The sequence below is a fragment of the Euphorbia lathyris genome, chromosome 2 (genome assembly GCF_963576675.1).
Source record: "Euphorbia lathyris chromosome 2, ddEupLath1.1, whole genome shotgun sequence".
Taxonomy (NCBI): Eukaryota; Viridiplantae; Streptophyta; class Magnoliopsida; order Malpighiales; family Euphorbiaceae; genus Euphorbia; species Euphorbia lathyris.
Genome location: NC_088911.1, coordinates 125504594 through 125524247, shown reverse-complemented (window position 1 = coordinate 125524247; position 19654 = coordinate 125504594). Strand labels below are relative to the sequence as shown.

The window sequence follows — 19654 nt, the reverse complement described above, 5'->3', positions numbered from 1 at the left end:
TGCTATTTTATACGTGGAACCTAAATTGATACTTCCCAAAAACCATAAACCTATTTTGATACCTTATCCCAATATCAACTTTCCAAATTATCAAACTGTAAGATTTATTTTTATACTTATATTATTTTCTCCATAGTTCAAAAAGAGATTATAGAATACAAATATATTAGGGATAAAATTGCACAATTTCAGACGTTAGGGGTAAAGTTACTCCTAACCCAAAACGTTAGAGGTATTTTCGCACCTTAACCCGAGTTAGTATTATGGTTTTTGTATTTAGTTGTTACAAAATAAGCAAGTTAGGAAGCTGATGAGACAACTGCAAAGTTTAGGGAACTAATCAATTTGTATAGACAATGAGAGCTAGTGATACGAAATAAGCAAGTTCAGGGAGCTGGTGAGACACTTGTAAAGTTCAGAGAGCCAATCTATTATTGTGGACAAGTTCAGAGAGCTGCTGATGTATTAGGCCATTAAGATATTATGAATTTTGATAATATAGGTATTAATTAGCATTTTTCGCATTTAATAATTTCAAAGTATTTAGAAAATAAAAAATTAATCTATTTTTTCTTATTTACCAAGATCGTCCTATAAATTATGTTTATTAAATTTTTTTAACATTGTCTTCAACAATATTTAATGAGAATTGTGTTATTAGAAATAGATTTCTTTTCAAACTTGAATTCTACCCAAATTCTTCAGTATTTAAAGGCCAACAGAACTGCAAGCCATTCAAACTCATTCCGAGATTGACGATGAACAGCTGCAGCAAATTAGATTACATCCCCTGCGACCTCGTTACTGATATACTTTCAAAGCTTCCTTCAAAATCTCTATTGCGGTTCAAAACAACCTGCAAGACATGGTACTCTCTAATCTCTGATACTGTATTCATCAATCTTCACTCTAAACAAGCATCTCAAAATCCTAAAATCCTCTTCTCTACTACTGGGTTTCAGATTCAAATATTAGACTATGAAAACACTTCTTTTGATGATTCCTGTTTATCTGGTCCTGTCAATGTTCCAGAGAAATTATGTGCTAGTCATACTGAAATTATAGGTTCAAGCTGCGGATTAGTTTGCGTAGCCATTTATCATTGCAGATTAGGTTGCTCAGGCACTGATTGGTTGGGAGAAAGCAATTGTTTTGGAAAAACCTTTTATATATGGAACCCATCGACTAGAGAGTGTAGGAAAATACCAAATTTGTATATGAATAGCAACATACAATATTTGGGTATGATTCATGGGTTTGGTTATGATTTGGTCACTAATGATTTTAAGTTAGTTATATCGACGGATACATTCACATACAACGTTTTCTCTCTGAAAGCAAATTCATGGAAAACAATTGCATGCCCTCTTGGTTCTGAATATTATTACCATTGTAATCTCGAGTCTTGGACTTCCCCTGCAACTGTTATAAATGGAATATTCCATTGGGTGGTGGGAACACATCCTAGCAATTGTGAAATTCTAACTTTGGATGTAGCCAATGAGTCATTTGAGAAGCTGCAGTTACCATTCAATTTGTCATTACAATCCAAATCAATTGCAAGCCTATTTGAGCACAGGGGATTTCTTTGTGTTTGCTTTTCAAAGCTTGGAGCAGGTAGTAAGGATGAGATATGGATGAAGAAGGAAGATGGTGGTCGGATGCATTTGCTTACCGTTAAGAATCCTTTTTATGTGTTTTCTGGAATGCCTGTTTTATGTGTTTCTAGGAGGAACGAAGTCGTGCTTCATAATTATCAAGAGTTCGGCAGGTACCGAAGGGAATATAACAAGTTGGATGAGATTAGTATACAAACGGATGTGTACGGGGCAGTTTTGTATGTTGAGACCTTGGTTTCCCCCAATACCGAGGATGGGCAACAGATGCTTTCAGATTTTTCAGATAATTAGAGACAGAACTTAGAGAGAAAGTGTTCATCTAACACAGAAAGAAAGTAGATATAGAACAAATTATACTTTTAATTGTACTTTCTATCTTTATATGAATTTAACTATTTCTGTTTATTTATTTATTTGAGAATTTGAAATTGTCTCTTTCTGTGTTTGTTTTGTTTGATTATTAGAATTTTCTTAATATTAATTCTTAAGTTTTACTGTTTGATGCTTGGATTTTCTACTAATTCTTGATTTTTTTAAAGTAATTTTAAAGATTCACAACTCTTTATCTGTTTATATCTCTGTTTGTTTCATTCGTCGGAAATTTTGATTTCTTCAAAACCAAATCTTATAAAATATTTTCTGAAAACTCTATATAATAAAGCTTGGGATGAGAACAGATCTTTTAGAAGTATTCCAGCATTGGATTATGTTAATGCCCATCATACTTTGTAATTTGACTGTACAAGTTCACTGGAAAAACTTATATTGTACTTTTGGAATATATGCTCATTCCGGTATAAAAAGTAACACTCCTTCAAAGAATATATATATATATATATATATATATATATATATAAGTCTCATCGAGATCCAATCGCCATTGTTGAAAATAGTAGTGAATGCATTGACTTGGAAGTTGGAAATTCCCAATCTTCAGGAACTTGAAAATCTTGGCATGTCATCTGAATGAATGAGCGTTTCCTGAGCAGAGCAGAACGAAGAGATGTATTCTCAGGTGGGAGTTTCCATCATAAAAGGATGAATACTTACCAGTGAAACAGTGGAAATGAGACTCACAAAAAGAGATTATCAGATAGAAGAGCGCCACCCACAACACCAACCAGACACCACAGATATAACATCTGCAATCTGATTCGATGTCTCCTCTAAAACCCCGCACAATTATCGCCTGCAACCCAGCAAAGACCAACTATTACTACCGAAATATAGTTCATAGTAACTAGTTTAGCAGAAACAATTTCGGGTTCATTGATACTTTTCCAGGAATTACATAATCTAAGTGCTGTTTAACCTGCCAGACAACTTTGCTGTGGTGGAGTTGAGGTCAAGGCTAACAAATTAAGGCCATGAATATATTTACCATAACTTCAGCTTCATGCTTTAAAAAAAAAAACTAACAGATTTTATGGCCTTAGATTGTAATAAGATGATTAATAATACGATTCTTGAACTTCATTTGTTGATATAAAAGTGAATATTATATAATTCAGATTCATAGTTTACATATAAACTATGTTAGAACAGTGTCAACCATTGGTTCTATGGTGTAGTGGTTAGCACTCTGGACTTTGAATCCAGCGACCTGGGTTCGACTCCCGGTAGGACCTTTTTAATTTTCAGATGGTTGATTTTCTAAGTACATTTCTTTCTTATTTTCTCAATATTATGTAATTCTAGTCATGGAAGTCATTTCCTCCCTTCCCTTCTGCTTTTTTGGGTCTTTCTCCTTGGTGTGGTTTTGGAATTTATAAGAGGGCCTAAAGTGGTGAATGGTATTAAATTTGGTCCATCTTCTATTCAATTAGTGAAAATCTCCAAACAAGCATGGAAACAAGGATTCATAAACATTAAAAGAGGCCATTCGAACATTAAAAGAAACTTACATTAAATGTTAAGCATGAAGCTGTGCTGGCTACTGATAAAACCTTTCTTGTGAATTGTAATGGCCCTAGCTTCGTGATTAAAAACGAATAACCACTCAATGACACAGGAAGATTAGGCAAGACCATCATTGCCGGTGGTGGAGTTCTTGACTGGACAAGGGAAGGTGCACCATCTGAACCCAACCCCGACATTATGAATAGTATTCCACAAAAAAGCGACACTCTTCCCAATTGATCCTACAACACAAGGCAATTCAAGAGTAAATACCTCTATGATAATATAGCAGCAATTGGAGCAAGTGACATTTAGTTAAGCACTATGTTGCGCGGAAACTCTTCTTTTAGTTTCCTTCTACTTTGTATCCCGCCATGTGTTTTTAATTTTACAAATTAGTGAAATTGTCAGGAATCGAACCCTCAACCGTTTGGTCCAAGAGGACCTCATACCATGTCATGGAACCATTTTAACTAACAGCTCAAACTAATAGTTAAGGTCTAATTATAGATGTTATATTAATCTCTAACAGTCTGTACCTGCACACTATTGCTTTCTATTAAAAAAGAAAAACTCAATAAAAACTGCGAAAAACAGTTGGCCAGGTAGTACTATATCCGTGCACATATATTGGGATCAAATTATACAATCAATTTCAACTAAGGAACATTGTTGTGAGGTTTTTGAAATGAATTTTATACATAATCAGTAAGATCTTACTGAGGAATATAGAATTTAGTTTCCTTAGGAATGCTGCATGCTTTCAGGAAACCCATGAACCAAATGGATTGAACATCTGACAATAAATTAGTTCCTCTAGTAATTAACAAGTCTGCTCATATGGGCTTTTAACAAAAAAGGCAGAAAACTTTTAGAAAATAACAAAAATAGCATTAAAAAAAAAAGGTAAAGTACAAAAAAAAATGCCCATGGTTTGTCCTATTTGCAAATCGAGGTCCGTGGTTTAAAAGTTTGTAAATAAAGTTATGTGGTATGTTTTACAAAACAAAATATTTGAAAGTATAATCTTAAGATCTGATGACAATAAATACCATTTTTAATTTTTTTTTTAAATTACATTGGGTTAAGGTGCAAAAATACCCGAGCAATTTTACCCCTAACGTCTAAAATGGTGCAATTTTGCCCCTAACATTTGTAGCCAAGAGCAATTTTACCCTTAATGTTGGTAATTTTGGTCAATTTCATACAGTATTATAAAACACAGATATTTTTGCACCAATTGCATATCAATTCATTCTAAAAAAAAGGATTTCATGTCTTTTGTAATTTAATAATAGAATTGGAGATTAATATTTATAAATTCGGTGAATTTTTTGAATTTTTTTGTCTAATTCGTACAAAAGACAGTATATCTTTTTTATTTTTTTTTCACACCCCAACATATGTTTATGATTTGTTACTGATAAAATGACGCACATGTGAAGTGTAGATGATAAGATTCATGACCGAGAAGACAGTTTGATGAATTATTTCTGAAATTGACCCAATTTATCAACGTTAGGGGTAAAATTGCTCTTGGCTACAAATGTTAGGGGTAAAATTGCACCATTTTAGACATTAGGGGTAAAAGACCCCAAAATCAAATTACAACTGTGTAAAATGAACTTAAATATCAATTTAATTCATAAACTGTCAAATTAGTAAAAAAACGTAAAATGTCCACCCATATGATTTATTGTTTTGATTTAGGAAATTGTTCTAAGGGGTTGTGTTTTGTCCATATGTAAAAATAATTTTTTTTTTTTACGATAAAAATGTCTTTGATTGTAATTAGAAATTAACTGTGTAATTGTACTACTTTGTTTTGCAAATAAAACATATCACAGACTTCTATTTGCAAACTGATAGCTAAAGGTTAAGCTGATAGTTAAAGTCCACTTAATATTAATATGTGACAAATCCCCACACACACGAATCCCCACTGGGCTTCAAGCATGCACAACACAAGCCATATACACACGAATCCCCACTGGGCTTCAAGCATGCACAACACAAGCCATATAAAGTATCTTTTAAGGCAGTAAACTTTGCCTCAATATGATCAACATCAAGATAACCTCAGTATAGATTTTTTTTTTCCAAAAACTATACAACATTATTGATGTCAATTAAACTCAAGTCTAGGCAATTCAAATCGTCTAAATATATCAAAACCATTTAGTAACGTATGTTATTGTTACACATCAAATCCAACAAAACCATTACTCAGAAACTCTATTCAAAACCTCAACATTGAGCATATCAAGTCCAACAAAATCATGACTCTGTAATTGCTAGGCTACACTTAATGTGCATCAACTCCAATCTAATCTAAATGAACGTAAGTGGCATAGAAGATGAAGCTTCCCAAGTGAGAAAAACAAATGGGGAAGAGCTATTGATTATCAATATTGTTAATTGGGACAGAGGAAGGAAATTACATTTTTGGCCAGTGATGATAGTCTTTTACTTGAGGTCAAAGCTAACAAATTCACCACTTTTTTTTGGGTGTGTTTACGTATATATGCAACCCTAAATACTCTCACAGTTAGGGTGCTTATAAATGAGTATGACGTTTCAAATCAATGGACAAATCAAACAACAATTCAGGAAAAAAAAATTTAGAAGCATGCACTTACTATCAATTGTCTCCATGACTGTTAACTGCCGCCAATTAATTCTACGAGACAATCCCTAGAGCAACATTGCTGACCTGAGAACAAAGTATATAAGTATTTCCTTGCGGTATAATAACAATGCAAATAGTTCTTAACATAGATATAGAAGTGGCCATCATCAATTATATTTGGATAGTAATTAAATATTGAACTGATCAAACACTAGATCGATGAACCACAAAGAAAGTAAGGGAGTGAGAATAATTTCAGCAACTGGTACACCAATATATCACAAAGGAAGCATAAACCATCGTAATGCAAAAGCCAGCCAATTGTTCTGGAGTTGTAGTTGCTAGGCAGAGGCTTGCACTTTGGAAGTCACGAAAAGATTATAAGTTTACCAAAATGTTTATGACTATATGAGTACATAAGAAACAAAACTTGAAAAACAATGCTTATGATTATAAGTTCAACAATCTAGTACATTTGACCATAATCTTATATGGTGATATGGATTAAAAGAATCAATGATATAGTTAAAATGTTAGTTTTTTAATGGACTTTTATTGATTTGGACATAATGTTTTCATACGTACAATTTAGAAAAAATTTATATCAACAAATGAAGTTGAAGAATCATACTATTAATATCATCTTATTATAATTCAAGGCCATGAATATATTTACCATGACTTCAGCATCATGCTTTAAAAAAAATAAACTAACAGAATTTATGGCCTTAGATTGTAATAAGATGATTAATCATATGATTCTTGAACTTCATTTGTTGTTACAATTTTTTGCTAAATTTTTATGTCAAGGAATAACGTTGAGTGGGAACGTTATGTAATTCAGATTCATAGTTTATATACAATTATGTTAGAACAGTGTCAACCATTGGTTCTATGGTGTAGTGGTTAGCACTCTGGACTTTGAATCCAGCGACCTGGGTTCGACTCCCGGTAGGACCTTTTTAAATTTTTAGATCTAAAATCCTAGTCTTTGTTTGATTTTCTCAATACTTTTGATTAACATTTCTTTTCTTATTTGCTCAACAGTATGTAATTCTAGTGATGAAAGTCATTTCCTCCCTTCTGTTTTTTTGGTGTTTTTGCTTGGTGTAGTTTTGGCATTTATAAGAGGGCCTAAAGTGGTGAATGGTATTAAATTTGGTCCATCCTGAAGGGTACAATTCCTCAACTCCCTTTATCAATCCTGAATTCAGTAACTGAAGTGAGAAAGCTGTCATCTGATCTTTTTCCAGGGCAGGAAATTCAACATGGACACTATATAATGGACAGAAAAAGAGGAGCTATGAACATTAAGAGAAACTTACAGTAAATGTTAAGCATGCAGCTGTGCTTGTCTTGTGAACTGTAATGGTCCTAGCTTCCTGATTAAATATGAATACCACGCTCAATGACACATGAAGATTAGGCAAGCCCATCATTGCCGGTGGTGGAGTTCTTGACTCGACAAGGGAAGGTGCACCATCTGAACCCAACCCCAACATTATGAATAGTATTCCATAAAGCAGTGACACTCTTCCCAATTGATCCTACAACATAAGGAAATTCAAGACTGAGTACCTCTATGATAATATGTTCACGCAGTTTATTTAATTCTCTCTTTGTATAAGCTGAATCTAACAAAGACAATTGACAAGTAGTAATAGTAAGACCCATAAATGTTCCAAGCTACAGCATGTTCTTTGCATTCCGAAAGTCTAAGTCCAGTATTTACCATCCAAACTTGCCTCTGGAGAACCCATTCTTACAGAAGAGCAAGGTACACTACTAATCCAAAGCGCATCACCAAATGTGACCCGTGCTGGTAAAACCACTAAGACCATCAACCATACCTGCATAACCAAATCTAATTGAATCCATTTGCAGAAGCAGATATAGCAGCAAACAGGGCTATAACAAGTGACATTTACTTAAGCATACTTCATAATAATACATCAAGTAATTAAGATGAACTCATCAAGATGCAGCGCAGGGGTTAGCAACTCTCAGTTGCCTTCTACAGCCAAAACATTTTTGTTAACATTATCATTAATTAAGTGTAATACAAATTTCTCAAGTAATAAATGATAAAAAAAAATTGCAACATGGCTACCCTGACTACTCATGACACTCTTTAACATCAAATGGAAATGTTCCAAGAATTGGGGAAAACACCCATGAACCAGATAAACATACGAAATTAGAAAATGAAGTTTCTGAAAAAGAAAATGCCCAAATTGAAATTACCAATTTAATTCTAGGTTCAACAGAGTGCAAAAACAGTAGTCGGCAACCAATTTATCCAGTTCTGAGGGTCAGCAGTACTATCCACTGAAGCTGAAGGTCTAGTTTTGAAGCTTATGGGCTTCAAATTTGTTGGGGTTCGAAGAGGGGAAACACAGGGCGTAGAATAAAGAAGGCACTTAGGTGTAACTGAGTAAAATTTGGGGGAAGGAAGTAATGTTTTGAAATGAGGGTGTCCGGAAATGATTGCATTGTGCGTCTAGTTCATTGAAGGAGGTGTTTGGACATTGGGAGAGAAGAAGATAGGAAATCTTGAACGACAATGCAATTGGGAAAATTACATAAAAATTCATATTTTAAAAACTATTTACAATTATAAAAATCGTTTTTATATATTTTATCATTATATGATTTTAAATCTTAAAATATCATAATATCATAATTTTATTTTTATTTTTGTCAATTTTTCAATCATTCAGTTGTAGAAAATAAAAACAGTTTTAAAAAAATCATCAAATATGACATTTAAATAAATTTATTTGACATTTAAATAAATTTATTTAAGAATCTGACACAGTTATAAATAATTTGTTAATTATGATCATCGTGTAATTTATCCAATGCAATTTGGTGTCGTTTCAAACGGAAAACTGTTATAGCTTCATTACATAACAATTAATAGGCCCGTGTAATCAGATTTGCAAAAAGCTTCATTGCACGTGAGCCAATTTAATTTTAGTGGAATCTATGTATTTTGAGTTCTTGCTAGAACTTAATTTTGTAGAAAATAATTGTTATATTTTGAGTAGTATTTTTGAAATAGAGATTAGTGTAAAAATACTTTCTAATATTAGGGTTCTTATATTAAGTACTCGATCTTCCATGTCACTTGGAGGACCCTCAATTCATATTTGGATACATGTATGGTGACCTCACGTAATAATTAAAATAGTGGGGCCTCTTATAATAATTGTGGATTCATATTATACGTGTCAAAATATGTATGAGAGGTCATTTGTTTGACATGGAGAACCGAGTGCTTCTAATAATTTACCCTAATATTGACAGGCAGAAGCAATTTTACTCTTAACGTCCAAAATAGTGCAATTTTATTCCTAAAATCGGGAGGCAACATCAATTTTATCCCTAGTATTGACAAATTTGATCAATTTTAGATATATTTTTTTTGCTTATATTCTGCCCAATTGTATAAGTTGATTCTAAAAAAACAAGATTTCATATTTTTTGTGATTTAATAATAGAATTAAAGATTAATATTTTTAAATTCGGCGAAATATTTATATTTTTTTTCCAACTCGTACAAAATACAATATACTTTTTTATTTTTTTTTAAATTCACGTTTAATCATATGTTTGTGATAATGATGATATGCACATGTGACAAGATTCATTACCGATAAGATAATTTGCTGAATAATTTCTCCAATTGACCTAATTTGTCAACTTTAGAAATAAAATTACTCTTGGTTGCTAACGTTAAGGGTAAAATTGTATCATTTTAGACGTTAGAGATAAAATTGCTCATAGTATAAATGTTATGAGTATTTTTACACCTTATCCCTTTGAAATATAATTGTTATATGAAAGTATCAAAATTGTATACATTTTTCAGAAATATTTACGATCTTTTTTTTTTTTTTTTTGTTATCTAGCATAGTATGGAAGAGAGTGTACATGCAGAGAAACTTGAATTGAATAAACTTTACTTGAGAATAAAAGATGAAATCACAAATTAACGTCTAAGCTTTACTAAATAAACTAAGATGAAACGAAACTATCAACTATACTGAAGTAAAAACGAATTAACAACTAAAAGTGGCATACAAATATGTAAAATTTTAAAACGACTAAAACTAAGATGTATAATACAAGGTAGAAGTTACTATTTATAAGGATCAAAGACCCATATGGAACATGAATGAACTTGAACAAATAGCTAAAACTAAAAGCATGAACATATATGTAGAACCTCACAGTGATCTCTCAAAAACTTTATATTTTCTGTTTTTATTAAATAGCATTTATCCTTTTTCACTCGATGTTGAAGTGTAACATTCAATTTCAATACAAACATTGTAATAACTGACGAGTTTTCTTCATCTCTACCACTTGCTAATCTAGTTAAAACATAATAAAAAAAAAAGGTCTTTTATAATGGTTGTAATATTAGATTTGGGTTATGTACGGATGGGGGACTAATGGAGTAAGATGAAATTTACTATAATCATGTGCATAATTTGGAGCAAAATAGTGTGATTCTTTTCTTAACGGATATGTGAATGAATAATGGAATGAAATTCTTCTTTTTATTTTCTGATCAAAGACCTATAAACAAAATCTTTTTTTTTAATCATATATTTTACCGACCTTAAAGGTATTCAATCCTTATATACACAACCCGTAAAAAACACATGTATACGGTATTTAGATTTTTTAATAATGTAAATAGAGGTATTTTGATACCTTTTATCCCCTACATTTTTTTCCCGCCCGGTCCAAAAATATATAACAAGTTCGACTGAAATTCCTAATGCCATAAGACCCTTAAGGAACTATAATCATACAATAACTATATATTTCAACATATAAGAAGAATTCAGAAGAAGCATGAAACTATATTTACTTAATATATATGAATATCAAAATTGATTAACTCGAATCCATTGATACGATTTCATTTTATTATTTTTTCTTTTTATTAAAAAAAAAACTACACGGTCAAAAGGTGACTCAAAGGATTCCACATAAACAAAAGCTTCGTATAGACCATCTCCATATTGAATATCAACCTCCAACTTGCGAAATATGTTATCTTTACAACACAACTTTATCAATTCGTTTCCATCTCTTAGCGACAAAATTTCCCCACGTCTAGTCTTATATAGCGGCAACAAATCAAAGCGATATGTATCAATTTTACAGTAATAACAAGGCATTACCGACGGAATTGAAAACAATTTCTGCCATGAATCGACCTCTCCATATTCTTTCATTACCCAAAGCTCAATACCGTTACGAGTTGGAAAGGATAAACACAAGCACCCATCAATAATTCCTATTTTCATACTATTGACCAAAAGAGAATTAATAAATGGTGTTACCAAAGGTATGGCTTCATTATTTTGTAAATTAAAGGCAATGATCGAAGAATACCCTAAAGAAGGACCATATGTCCGAATTGTCCAATGAAAAGTTCCATTACAAATTACAGCTACCTGATCATCAATAATTGTCTTCTTAAGACTGGAATTCTTACCATCTGTGATATCTCGAATCCTTCTCCATGAGCTTTTTCTTAACGAGAATACCTCAATTGCAATTCTATTTTTGTAAAGGCTATATTTACTATTGGTTGTTATGACTATTTTGTAATCGTCGACCGATGAATCGTAGCCGAAACCGCAAGTGTAGGACTCGCCGAGAGGAATTGTGGGGTCCGGCAAGTTCCTGTAATCTCCTATCGTCGGATTCCATATAATGAAGTCTTGCAATTCACCACGAGCTACACAAACCAATCCATTACTGGATCCAACTATTTTAACATGAGGAAAATTCAACCGTGTGATTGAACCATTCTCGTAGTCCAGGGATCGAGATCTCGAAGGAGATGATAAAAGGATTCTATGAAAAGATGGTTTGGAGTTGTAACGTTTCCTGAATTGAGGATCAGAGATTAAACAATTCCATGCTTTGCATACGCTCTTGAATCGGATTATAGATTTGACCGGCAAATTTCGGTGTATTTCCTCTATAATTTCTACAGGGATCATCGCAGATATGGCCTCTAATTCTTTTTCCGTGTATATAAATAAAAGTCGAATGCTTAAATTCCACTAATGGAATTAATGAGATTAATACTTATCATTAATTTTGTGAAATGTTTAGTGGTTACACTGGTCAAAAACTTAACATAAATTAGTTTAGTAAAATTAATTACTCATTAAGTGAATTAATCGAGGAAAATAAGCATTCCAACAATTTCCAATAAGAATGTCGCTTTTTTGCAGATGCATTCCGTTCATCCGAATTTATTATAATTTTATTATTTCTGTTATTCAATTTAATAAAATTATTATTCTGTTCTTTATTAATGGTAAATTTAAAGGTACTAATTCTCATGAAAATTTTGCCCACGTATTTAAAATGTTAACATTTGATAATGTTGATAATGATATAAAAAATGACTAGATTAAATGTATTATCCATCTATGCTAAATATAAAATAAAGGGTTAATTATAAATAACTACCTTGTGGTTTGGCCGATTTACGATGTGGTACCTCTGGTATTTTTTTTTTTTGCAAACGCAACCCTATGGTTGCAAAATTTTACATGTTTTTTTACTTTGCCAAATTTGGCCGATAACGACCTGAAAATGAAAATTTTCAAGAATTAAACTTGTTTGGTATTATATTTACTATGGAATCATATTCTTAATTTTTCAAAATCATAATTTTTAGAGTTTTCTCTCTCTAAACATTTTCTTTCCCTCTCATAAAAAAACAAAACCTAAATGACCTCAAACCTAAAAAGTAGAAGAATTAAAGTTGCTTAAAATATCATTTAACTCTTGAAATTTTTCATTTCGAAGTCGTTATCGGCCAAATTTGGCAAAGTAAAAAAAAGATGTAAAATTTTGCAACCATAGGGTTGTGTTTGCAAAAAAAAATACCACAGGTACCACATCGCAAATCGGTCAAACCACAGGGTAATTATTTGTAATTAACCCTAAAATAAAAAAACCTTAATTTACACGATTAACAAATTTCAAATTTTATTAAGTAAAACTACAATAAATCTGCAGTATATTATATATACTGTGCAACAGTGACCCGATTAAATTATAAAATTTATGTAATTATTTATTATTTTTAAAAATGATAACAAAATTTCATAAACTGTATATCGCATTGTTATCGTCATAATTTATAGCATTTTTAGTATTTAATTACTAGTTATTTTATACTATTTTAATAAATTTTAATAATAGTTTTTGTATATTTTCTTCATTTTATGTATCTAAGCCGCTTTGTGTGTTTTTAGGCACTTTCACAAGGTTTTCGGCACAAATAACTAAGTCGGGGCTTAAGGCGACAACTTGGGAGTAAAAGGGACCAGAAAAAAGGAGTTTTAGTGACATCAGCATACACTTCGTCGCGGATGTGTGTTGTAAGATAAAAGTCCAATTGTTCACACTAGGATAGATTTGACACATTTTCGTATTTTCAACATATCTCTCTCATACGGACTCGGATTGAGGCGATTCAAATGCGTTGGAAAGCTAAGAGAAAGATGAACAAGTGACTAATAATAGTTTCTCCAAATTCGAAGTGTATCAAGCCCAGAAAATTCCCAAAGTTGATGAACATGTTGAAGCCTATGATTCCTTTCCCACCTTTACACATTTCAACTCCTAAATTATCAAAGTCTTCCACCATCCTCTCTTAAATGCAAAATTCAGAAGATTAGGGAGTGGGAGGCCATAAGGAGACTTGGTATTTGGAATTATGTGTGTCATTTTACTATAAAAGGAGACCTTGGGTGCCATTTGAAGACACACCAAGCTTAGGCTTAACTTCTCCCTCTATAATGTTACTTGCTGATTTTTCTCTTCAAAAATCAGTTGTTTGTGTTATTATAATTGTTGTTATTGTGCTCAAGTTGTTGTTTGTGCAAGAGTTCATTCAATAAAAGTAAGTTTTAAGTTATCGAAAAAGTTCATTCGACAATCGTCATTACGGTTTCTTCTAAACTTTAATCTCTTTTATTACTATGAACTCCATTATCTATCTTACTAAGGTGTGTTTTAATCTAATCATGGGCTAAAACCCCCTTAACTAAGGCTAAAAGCGGATCTTAACCTTAATTATGTGGTAATTACGTTTAACCTATTTAAGTTATCTTTATCCTTTTTAAGAACTAACTTATGATTCTTAATGCTTGTAGGAGATGGGCCAACTCTCTACTTGGGTATAATTAATCGTTTATATTGATCGTGATTAAATTGATTAATCGAAATTCATAAGTTGGACCTAAAGACCATTTAGTGTGGCTTATTGGTTTTCCAAGGTTTTTCATGAATCTTATTACAAATCTTAGATTTATTACTTGAGCCGGACCAAGGGAAAGTAATAAATCGAAGGTTTGGAAATAAGAAAACTTAATGCTTCTTTGGATTAATTACTTGAGCCGGACCAAGGGAAAGTAATTAATCGAAAGTTTAGAACTAATTACTTGAGCGGTTTTTCTTGAATCTTAAGTAATCACTTTAGCCGGACTAAGGTAAAGTAGGTTAAAAAGATTTAGATTAAATCTTATTACAAATCTTAGATTTATTACTTGAGCCGGACCAAGGGAAAGTAATAAATCGAAGGTTTGGAACTAATAAAACTTAATGCTTCTCTAGATTAATTACTTGAGCCGGACCAAGGGAAAGTAATTAATCGAGAGTTTAGAGCCAATCTCGAGAATCTATTAGTTAATAAGAAAAATCGTCATCTTAAAAAGGATAAAACATCTTAAAAGGGGTTAAGTGTTATTACCAAGTAAAGAGGTTAAGTGAAGCTAGAAGCCTTAGTTTCTTTAATATAAGTAATCTCTCATCTGATTTTGTACAATTTTCATCTCACTTCTTGCTTAAGTCTTAGCTTGGTTGTCCATCAAAACTCTACATTTCGGTTGTTTAAATAATAGATAGTAAGCAAAAAGATTAATACTTATAATCACCATCCTCGTGGGAACGATACTCTACTTCTACTTTATTACTTGATACACGATTAAGGTACACTTGCCTTCACATGCACGTATACGTAAAACGCGCATCAAGTTTTTGGCGCCGTTGCCGGGGATGGTAGAATTGTAATATTAATCTAGTCGAACTTCTATTAATTTAAACGTTTTTGTAAATATTTTGATTTTTTTCTCTTCACCTTTTTTTTATGATTCTTTTGTAGAGCGGTGGCGATGAATGATTTTTCATGGAAAATACATTCGTCGACAGAAAAAGTTTTCAACTCATTCTACTCAAATTGGGAGGACGAATATCAATATGATGGTCTAAATTCATCACGATATATCAGTGATGAAGAAAAGACTATTGAGGAACTAATGATTGGTTTTATTTCTTCAAAAGAAAATCAACATGATAATTCCTATACTTTAATAAGAGATATTTGTATTAAACGTTATCCACTAATTGATTTAACTGCAGATAAATCAACTGGAGAGTTTGATTCAGATGATCATATTGAAGTATTTATCTTAAATGAGCCCCATCATGATAATTTTTTCGATAGTTCTTTGGAGCCAATATTAATGGAGAATAATGACCGTCCAACCAAAAGAGAAGAGTTGAAAGTTTTAAAATCTACGATAGAGGAGTTCGAGATAATCCCGACTCAAACATTTTATGTGTTATATGACTTGCCGCGGGAGTCAAAAAGGGAGAAATCGAAACTCGTGCATAATTTTTTCAAACATATGTTGTGGATTTTGCTAAATTATCCCCAATATGACAATCCAATGTGCGTTTACAGAATTTTTATCAAAGAATTTGAATTTCTCATACGACTTCATGCGTTCACATAAAAAGGGAAGTATAAGTCGAGCTAAACGACTTTAAATTTAGCGCTTGTCGGGAGGCAACCCGATATTTCTAACTTTTCGTTTATTTTTTTTAGTTATATATATATATATATATATATAGAATAAAAAAAAATTAAGAAAAAAAAACAAATAAAAAAATAAAAAAAGATAAATAAGATAACAAAAAAAAGGAAAAGAAACGAAAATAAATTTGTTGTCTAAGATTTATATAAATATATTTGATAAAAGAAAAAAAAAACAAAAAAATAATAAAAATCAAATTCAAAGTTGAGCATAGTGGAAATAAATATTGAGGCTACATGTGCACCTCGTCGAAGCACCACTGCTTCGACGAGATGCATAAGTTCCAGGAGGTTTCTAACCTCCTGGAACTCCTCACCTTGACGAGGTATATCCCAACCTCGTCGAGATGGGTGATTGAGGGGTTAATTATCTATTTAACCCGCTTCTTTTTCGTTACTAATTTTTTGGTTTTATTTTCTACAGTAGCCAGCTCCATCTCTTAACTTTTCAGGCCATTTTCCGGCAACTCCCTCGACGAAATTCACCGATTTCACTTCCAATCCGCTCTATCAAAACACGTCATTTCTACCACAAATCCATCTCAATCCCACCAATACACAGGGAGTCCTTCTATCCTTTACTTTTTGTTTTAGTGTTATTTCGCATTTCGGGACTAAACGCTACACTAATGGGGGATGAGAGTAAATGATAGAACGTTATTTTTATTTTTAGTAATTGTTATTTTCGTACGTTTAACTTTAATGTTGTGTTATTTTGCACTTTATTTTTACTTTTATGTTACTTTACACCTTATTTTTGTACTACGTTTATGTTTCTCTTTATTTTTACCATCTTTATTTAGCTTTTTAATAAATGTTTTTGTTTTTGTTTTTTTTTTAATAAAAACCCCACTCTAAAGTTTTGCTTATTTGAAAATCTTAAATTTTGTAAACGAATTTTGGACTATTTTGAATACGTAAATTTTTTTGATTTCACTCAGTATTTAACAAATCGACATTTACATTTTGAGGAATAAAATTGAGTTAATTGGCACACATTACCATTCTAAAGTGAGTTTTTGAGCCTAATTTAAAAAGCATTTACTAATGCTTCATTTTTTTTCACGAGTGTTCCATAATTACACGAAACTTGAGAATTTGCATCAAATACCGGTCAAAACCTCACGCGTCTAGCTCAAAACATGACATGATTAAGGTCTTCCTTGTTTTACTCCCACTTTTCATACTCAAAATGATAGCCCACCTTAAACATATTTTCCATCGTTCGCCCCTTCGAGCCTAGACATTCCATTCATTTCACCACGTTACAAGCCGCATTCCCTTCATAAATATCATTTTTGTTCCCCCTAAATTTATGGGTAATTAGTAACCAATATGCTTGAGATGATGATTCACAACAAATACGAAATTCAGACAAACACTTCTACCGATATATAACGGTTATACCTCTCTATTTTCGTATATTTCATACTTTCTATATATATATATACATATAAATAAAATTCATATTGATATTTATATATATAAAGTCAAAAAAAAGAGAAAATATATATATATATATATATATATATAAAAATAAAAATATATAGTATCATATATTTATAAATAAAAATAAAAGAGAGATTTCCGTTATAAAAATTCTGAATTTCCGAGAGATAAAATTCCTCTTGTGAATCTATCAAATAATTACCCGTGAATTTATTTACCCACAAATCTCCTCTTCTCCATACCTTTACCTTCAACCAACGTTACAACCCGTTAAAGACCTTTTGATCGTGTTTATAGTCAGTCGTGTTTGGTAAAGATTTGGATGACCATGCAAATTTTTAATAGTTAGTGTTTTTATCGGATTTGAGCGAAAATTTAATACCCTAAACACTTGAGCGTAAAAGTGACTTCCATGCGAGGTGTTTAAATTAGTTCAATTTTATTCAACATAATGAAAAATGTCGGTTTGGAAAATAAGAGTGTAAAAACAAATCATTTTATCCAAAGAAATAGTCCGAGATTTGAATATAGAATTTTTGCTCATTTTCGATTAAAATAATTCTTGTCTTTACGTTAACTTATTCGACGATAAATTTTGTTTTCATCTTTTCTTTGCTTGAGGACAAGCAAAGCTTAAGTTTGGGGGTGTTGTTATCGTCATAATTTATAGCATTTTTAGTATTTAATTACTAGTTATTTTGTACTATTTTAATAAATTTTAATAATAGTTTTTGTATATTTTCTTCATTTTATATATCTAAGCCACTTTGTGTGTTTTTAGGCACTTTCACAAGGTTTTCGGCACAAATAACTAAGTCGGGGCTTAAGGCGACAACTTGGGAGTAAAAGGGACCAGAAAAAAGGAGTTTTAGTGACATCAGCATACACTTCGTCGCGGATGTGTGCTGTAAGATAAAAGTCCAATTGTTCACACTAGGACAGATTTGACACATTTTCGTATTTTCAACGTATCTCTCTCATACGGACTCGGATTGAGGCGATTCAAAATGCGTTGGAAAGCTAAGAGAAAGATGAACAAGTGACTAATAATAGTTTCTCCAAATTCGAAGTGTATCAAGCCCAGAAAATTCCCAAAGTTGATGAACATGTTGAAGCCTATGATTCCTTTCCCACCTTTACACATTTCAACTCCTAAATTATCAAAGTCTTCCACCATCCTCTCTTAAATGCAAAATTCAGAAGATTAGGGAGTGGGAGGCCATAAGGAGACTTGGTATTTGGAATTATGTGTGTCATTTTACTATAAAAGGAGACCTTGGGTGCCATTTGAAGACACACCAAGCTTAGGCTTAACTTCTCCCTCTATAATGTTACTTTGCTGATTTTTCTCTTCAAAAATCAGTTTTTTTGTGTTATTATAATTGTTGTTATTGTGCTCAAGTTGTTGTTTGTGCAAGAGTTCATTCAATAAAAGTAAGTTTTAAGTTATCGAAAAAGTTCATTCGACAATCGTCATTACGGTTTCTTCTAAACTTTAATCTCTTTTATTACTATGAACTCCATTATCTATCTTACTAAGGTGTGTTTTAATCTAATCATGGGCTAAAACCCCCTTAACTAAGGCTAAAAGCGGATCTTAACCTTAATTATGTGGTAATTACGTTTAACCTATTTAAGTTATCTTTATCCTTTTTAAGAACTAACTTATGATTCTTAATGCTTGTAGGAGATGGGCCAACTCTCTACTTGGGTATAATTAATCGTTTATATTGATCGTGATTAAATTGATTAATCGAAATTCATAAGTTGGACCTAAAGGCCATTTAGTGTGGCTTATTGGTTTTCCAAGGTTTTTCATGAATCTTATTACAAATCTTAGATTTATTACTTGAGCCGGACCAAGGGAAAGTAATAAATCGAAGGTTTGGAAATAAGAAAGCTTAATGCTTCTTTGGATTAATTACTTGAGCCGGACCAAGGGAAAGTAATTAATCGAAAGTTTAGAACTAATTACTTGAGCGGTTTTTCTTGAATCTTAAGTAATCACTTTAGCCGGACTAAGGTAAAGTAGGTTAAAAAGATTTAGATTAAATCTTATTACAAATCTTAGATTTATTACTTGAGCCGGATCAAGGGAAAGTAATAAATCGAAGGTTTGGAACTAATAAA

General features: G+C 31.8%; 2 protein-coding genes and 2 non-coding genes across 8 annotated transcripts; 3 read left to right on the top strand and 1 right to left on the bottom strand.

Moving 5' to 3' along the window:
• The first annotated feature begins 730 nt into the window (after positions 1-730).
• Positions 731-2006, top strand: LOC136216719 (F-box/kelch-repeat protein At3g06240-like). The gene has a single exon (XM_066003274.1). It carries the CDS (start codon positions 759-761, stop codon positions 1908-1910), a length of 1152 nt encoding a protein of 383 aa, XP_065859346.1. The 5' UTR covers positions 731-758; the 3' UTR covers positions 1911-2006.
• A 333-nt stretch (positions 2007-2339) lies between these two features.
• LOC136216718 (protein ABCI12, chloroplastic-like) lies at positions 2340-8694 on the bottom strand. Of its 5 annotated transcripts, none has more exons than XR_010683365.1 (7): positions 8392-8694; positions 7880-7997; positions 7473-7694; positions 6158-6231; positions 3524-3760; positions 2697-2808; positions 2340-2600 (listed from the first exon to the last, which is right to left on the bottom strand). XR_010683365.1 is itself a non-coding variant. In XM_066003273.1 (7 exons), the coding sequence occupies exons 5-7, from the start codon at positions 3713-3715 to the stop codon at positions 2553-2555; spliced, it is 360 nt and encodes a 119-aa protein (XP_065859345.1). In that variant the 5' UTR covers positions 3716-3760; positions 6158-6231; positions 7473-7694; positions 7880-7997; positions 8392-8694; the 3' UTR covers positions 2340-2552. The 5 variants fall into 5 exon arrangements, 1 of the variants encoding a protein (XP_065859345.1); XM_066003273.1 differs by having other exon boundaries at positions 2340-2581; positions 2670-2808; XR_010683363.1 differs by having other exon boundaries at positions 2340-2808; positions 6158-6226.
• On the top strand, positions 3176-3247 carry TRNAQ-UUG (transfer RNA glutamine (anticodon UUG)). The gene has a single exon. It is a non-coding gene; the product is annotated as a tRNA-Gln (tRNA).
• TRNAQ-UUG (transfer RNA glutamine (anticodon UUG)) lies at positions 7036-7107 on the top strand. The gene has a single exon. It is a non-coding gene; the product is annotated as a tRNA-Gln (tRNA).
• Positions 8695-19654: the final 10960 nt, after the last annotated feature.

Coding starts and splice junctions, on each gene's coding strand:
- LOC136216719 (XM_066003274.1), top strand. CDS start 759: ATGAACAGCTGCAGCAAATTAGATTACATCCCCTGCGACCTCGTTACT.
- LOC136216718 (XM_066003273.1), bottom strand. CDS start 3,715: ATGTCGGGGTTGGGTTCAGATGGTGCACCTTCCCTTGTCCAGTCAAGA. Junction 2,809..3,523: donor CTTCATGCTTAACATTTAAT/GTAAGTTTCTTT, acceptor GCTGGGTTGCAG/GCGATAATTGTGCGGGGTTT. Junction 2,582..2,669: donor TCATTTCCACTGTTTCACTG/GTAAGTATTCAT, acceptor TCATTCATTCAG/ATGACATGCCAAGATTTTCA.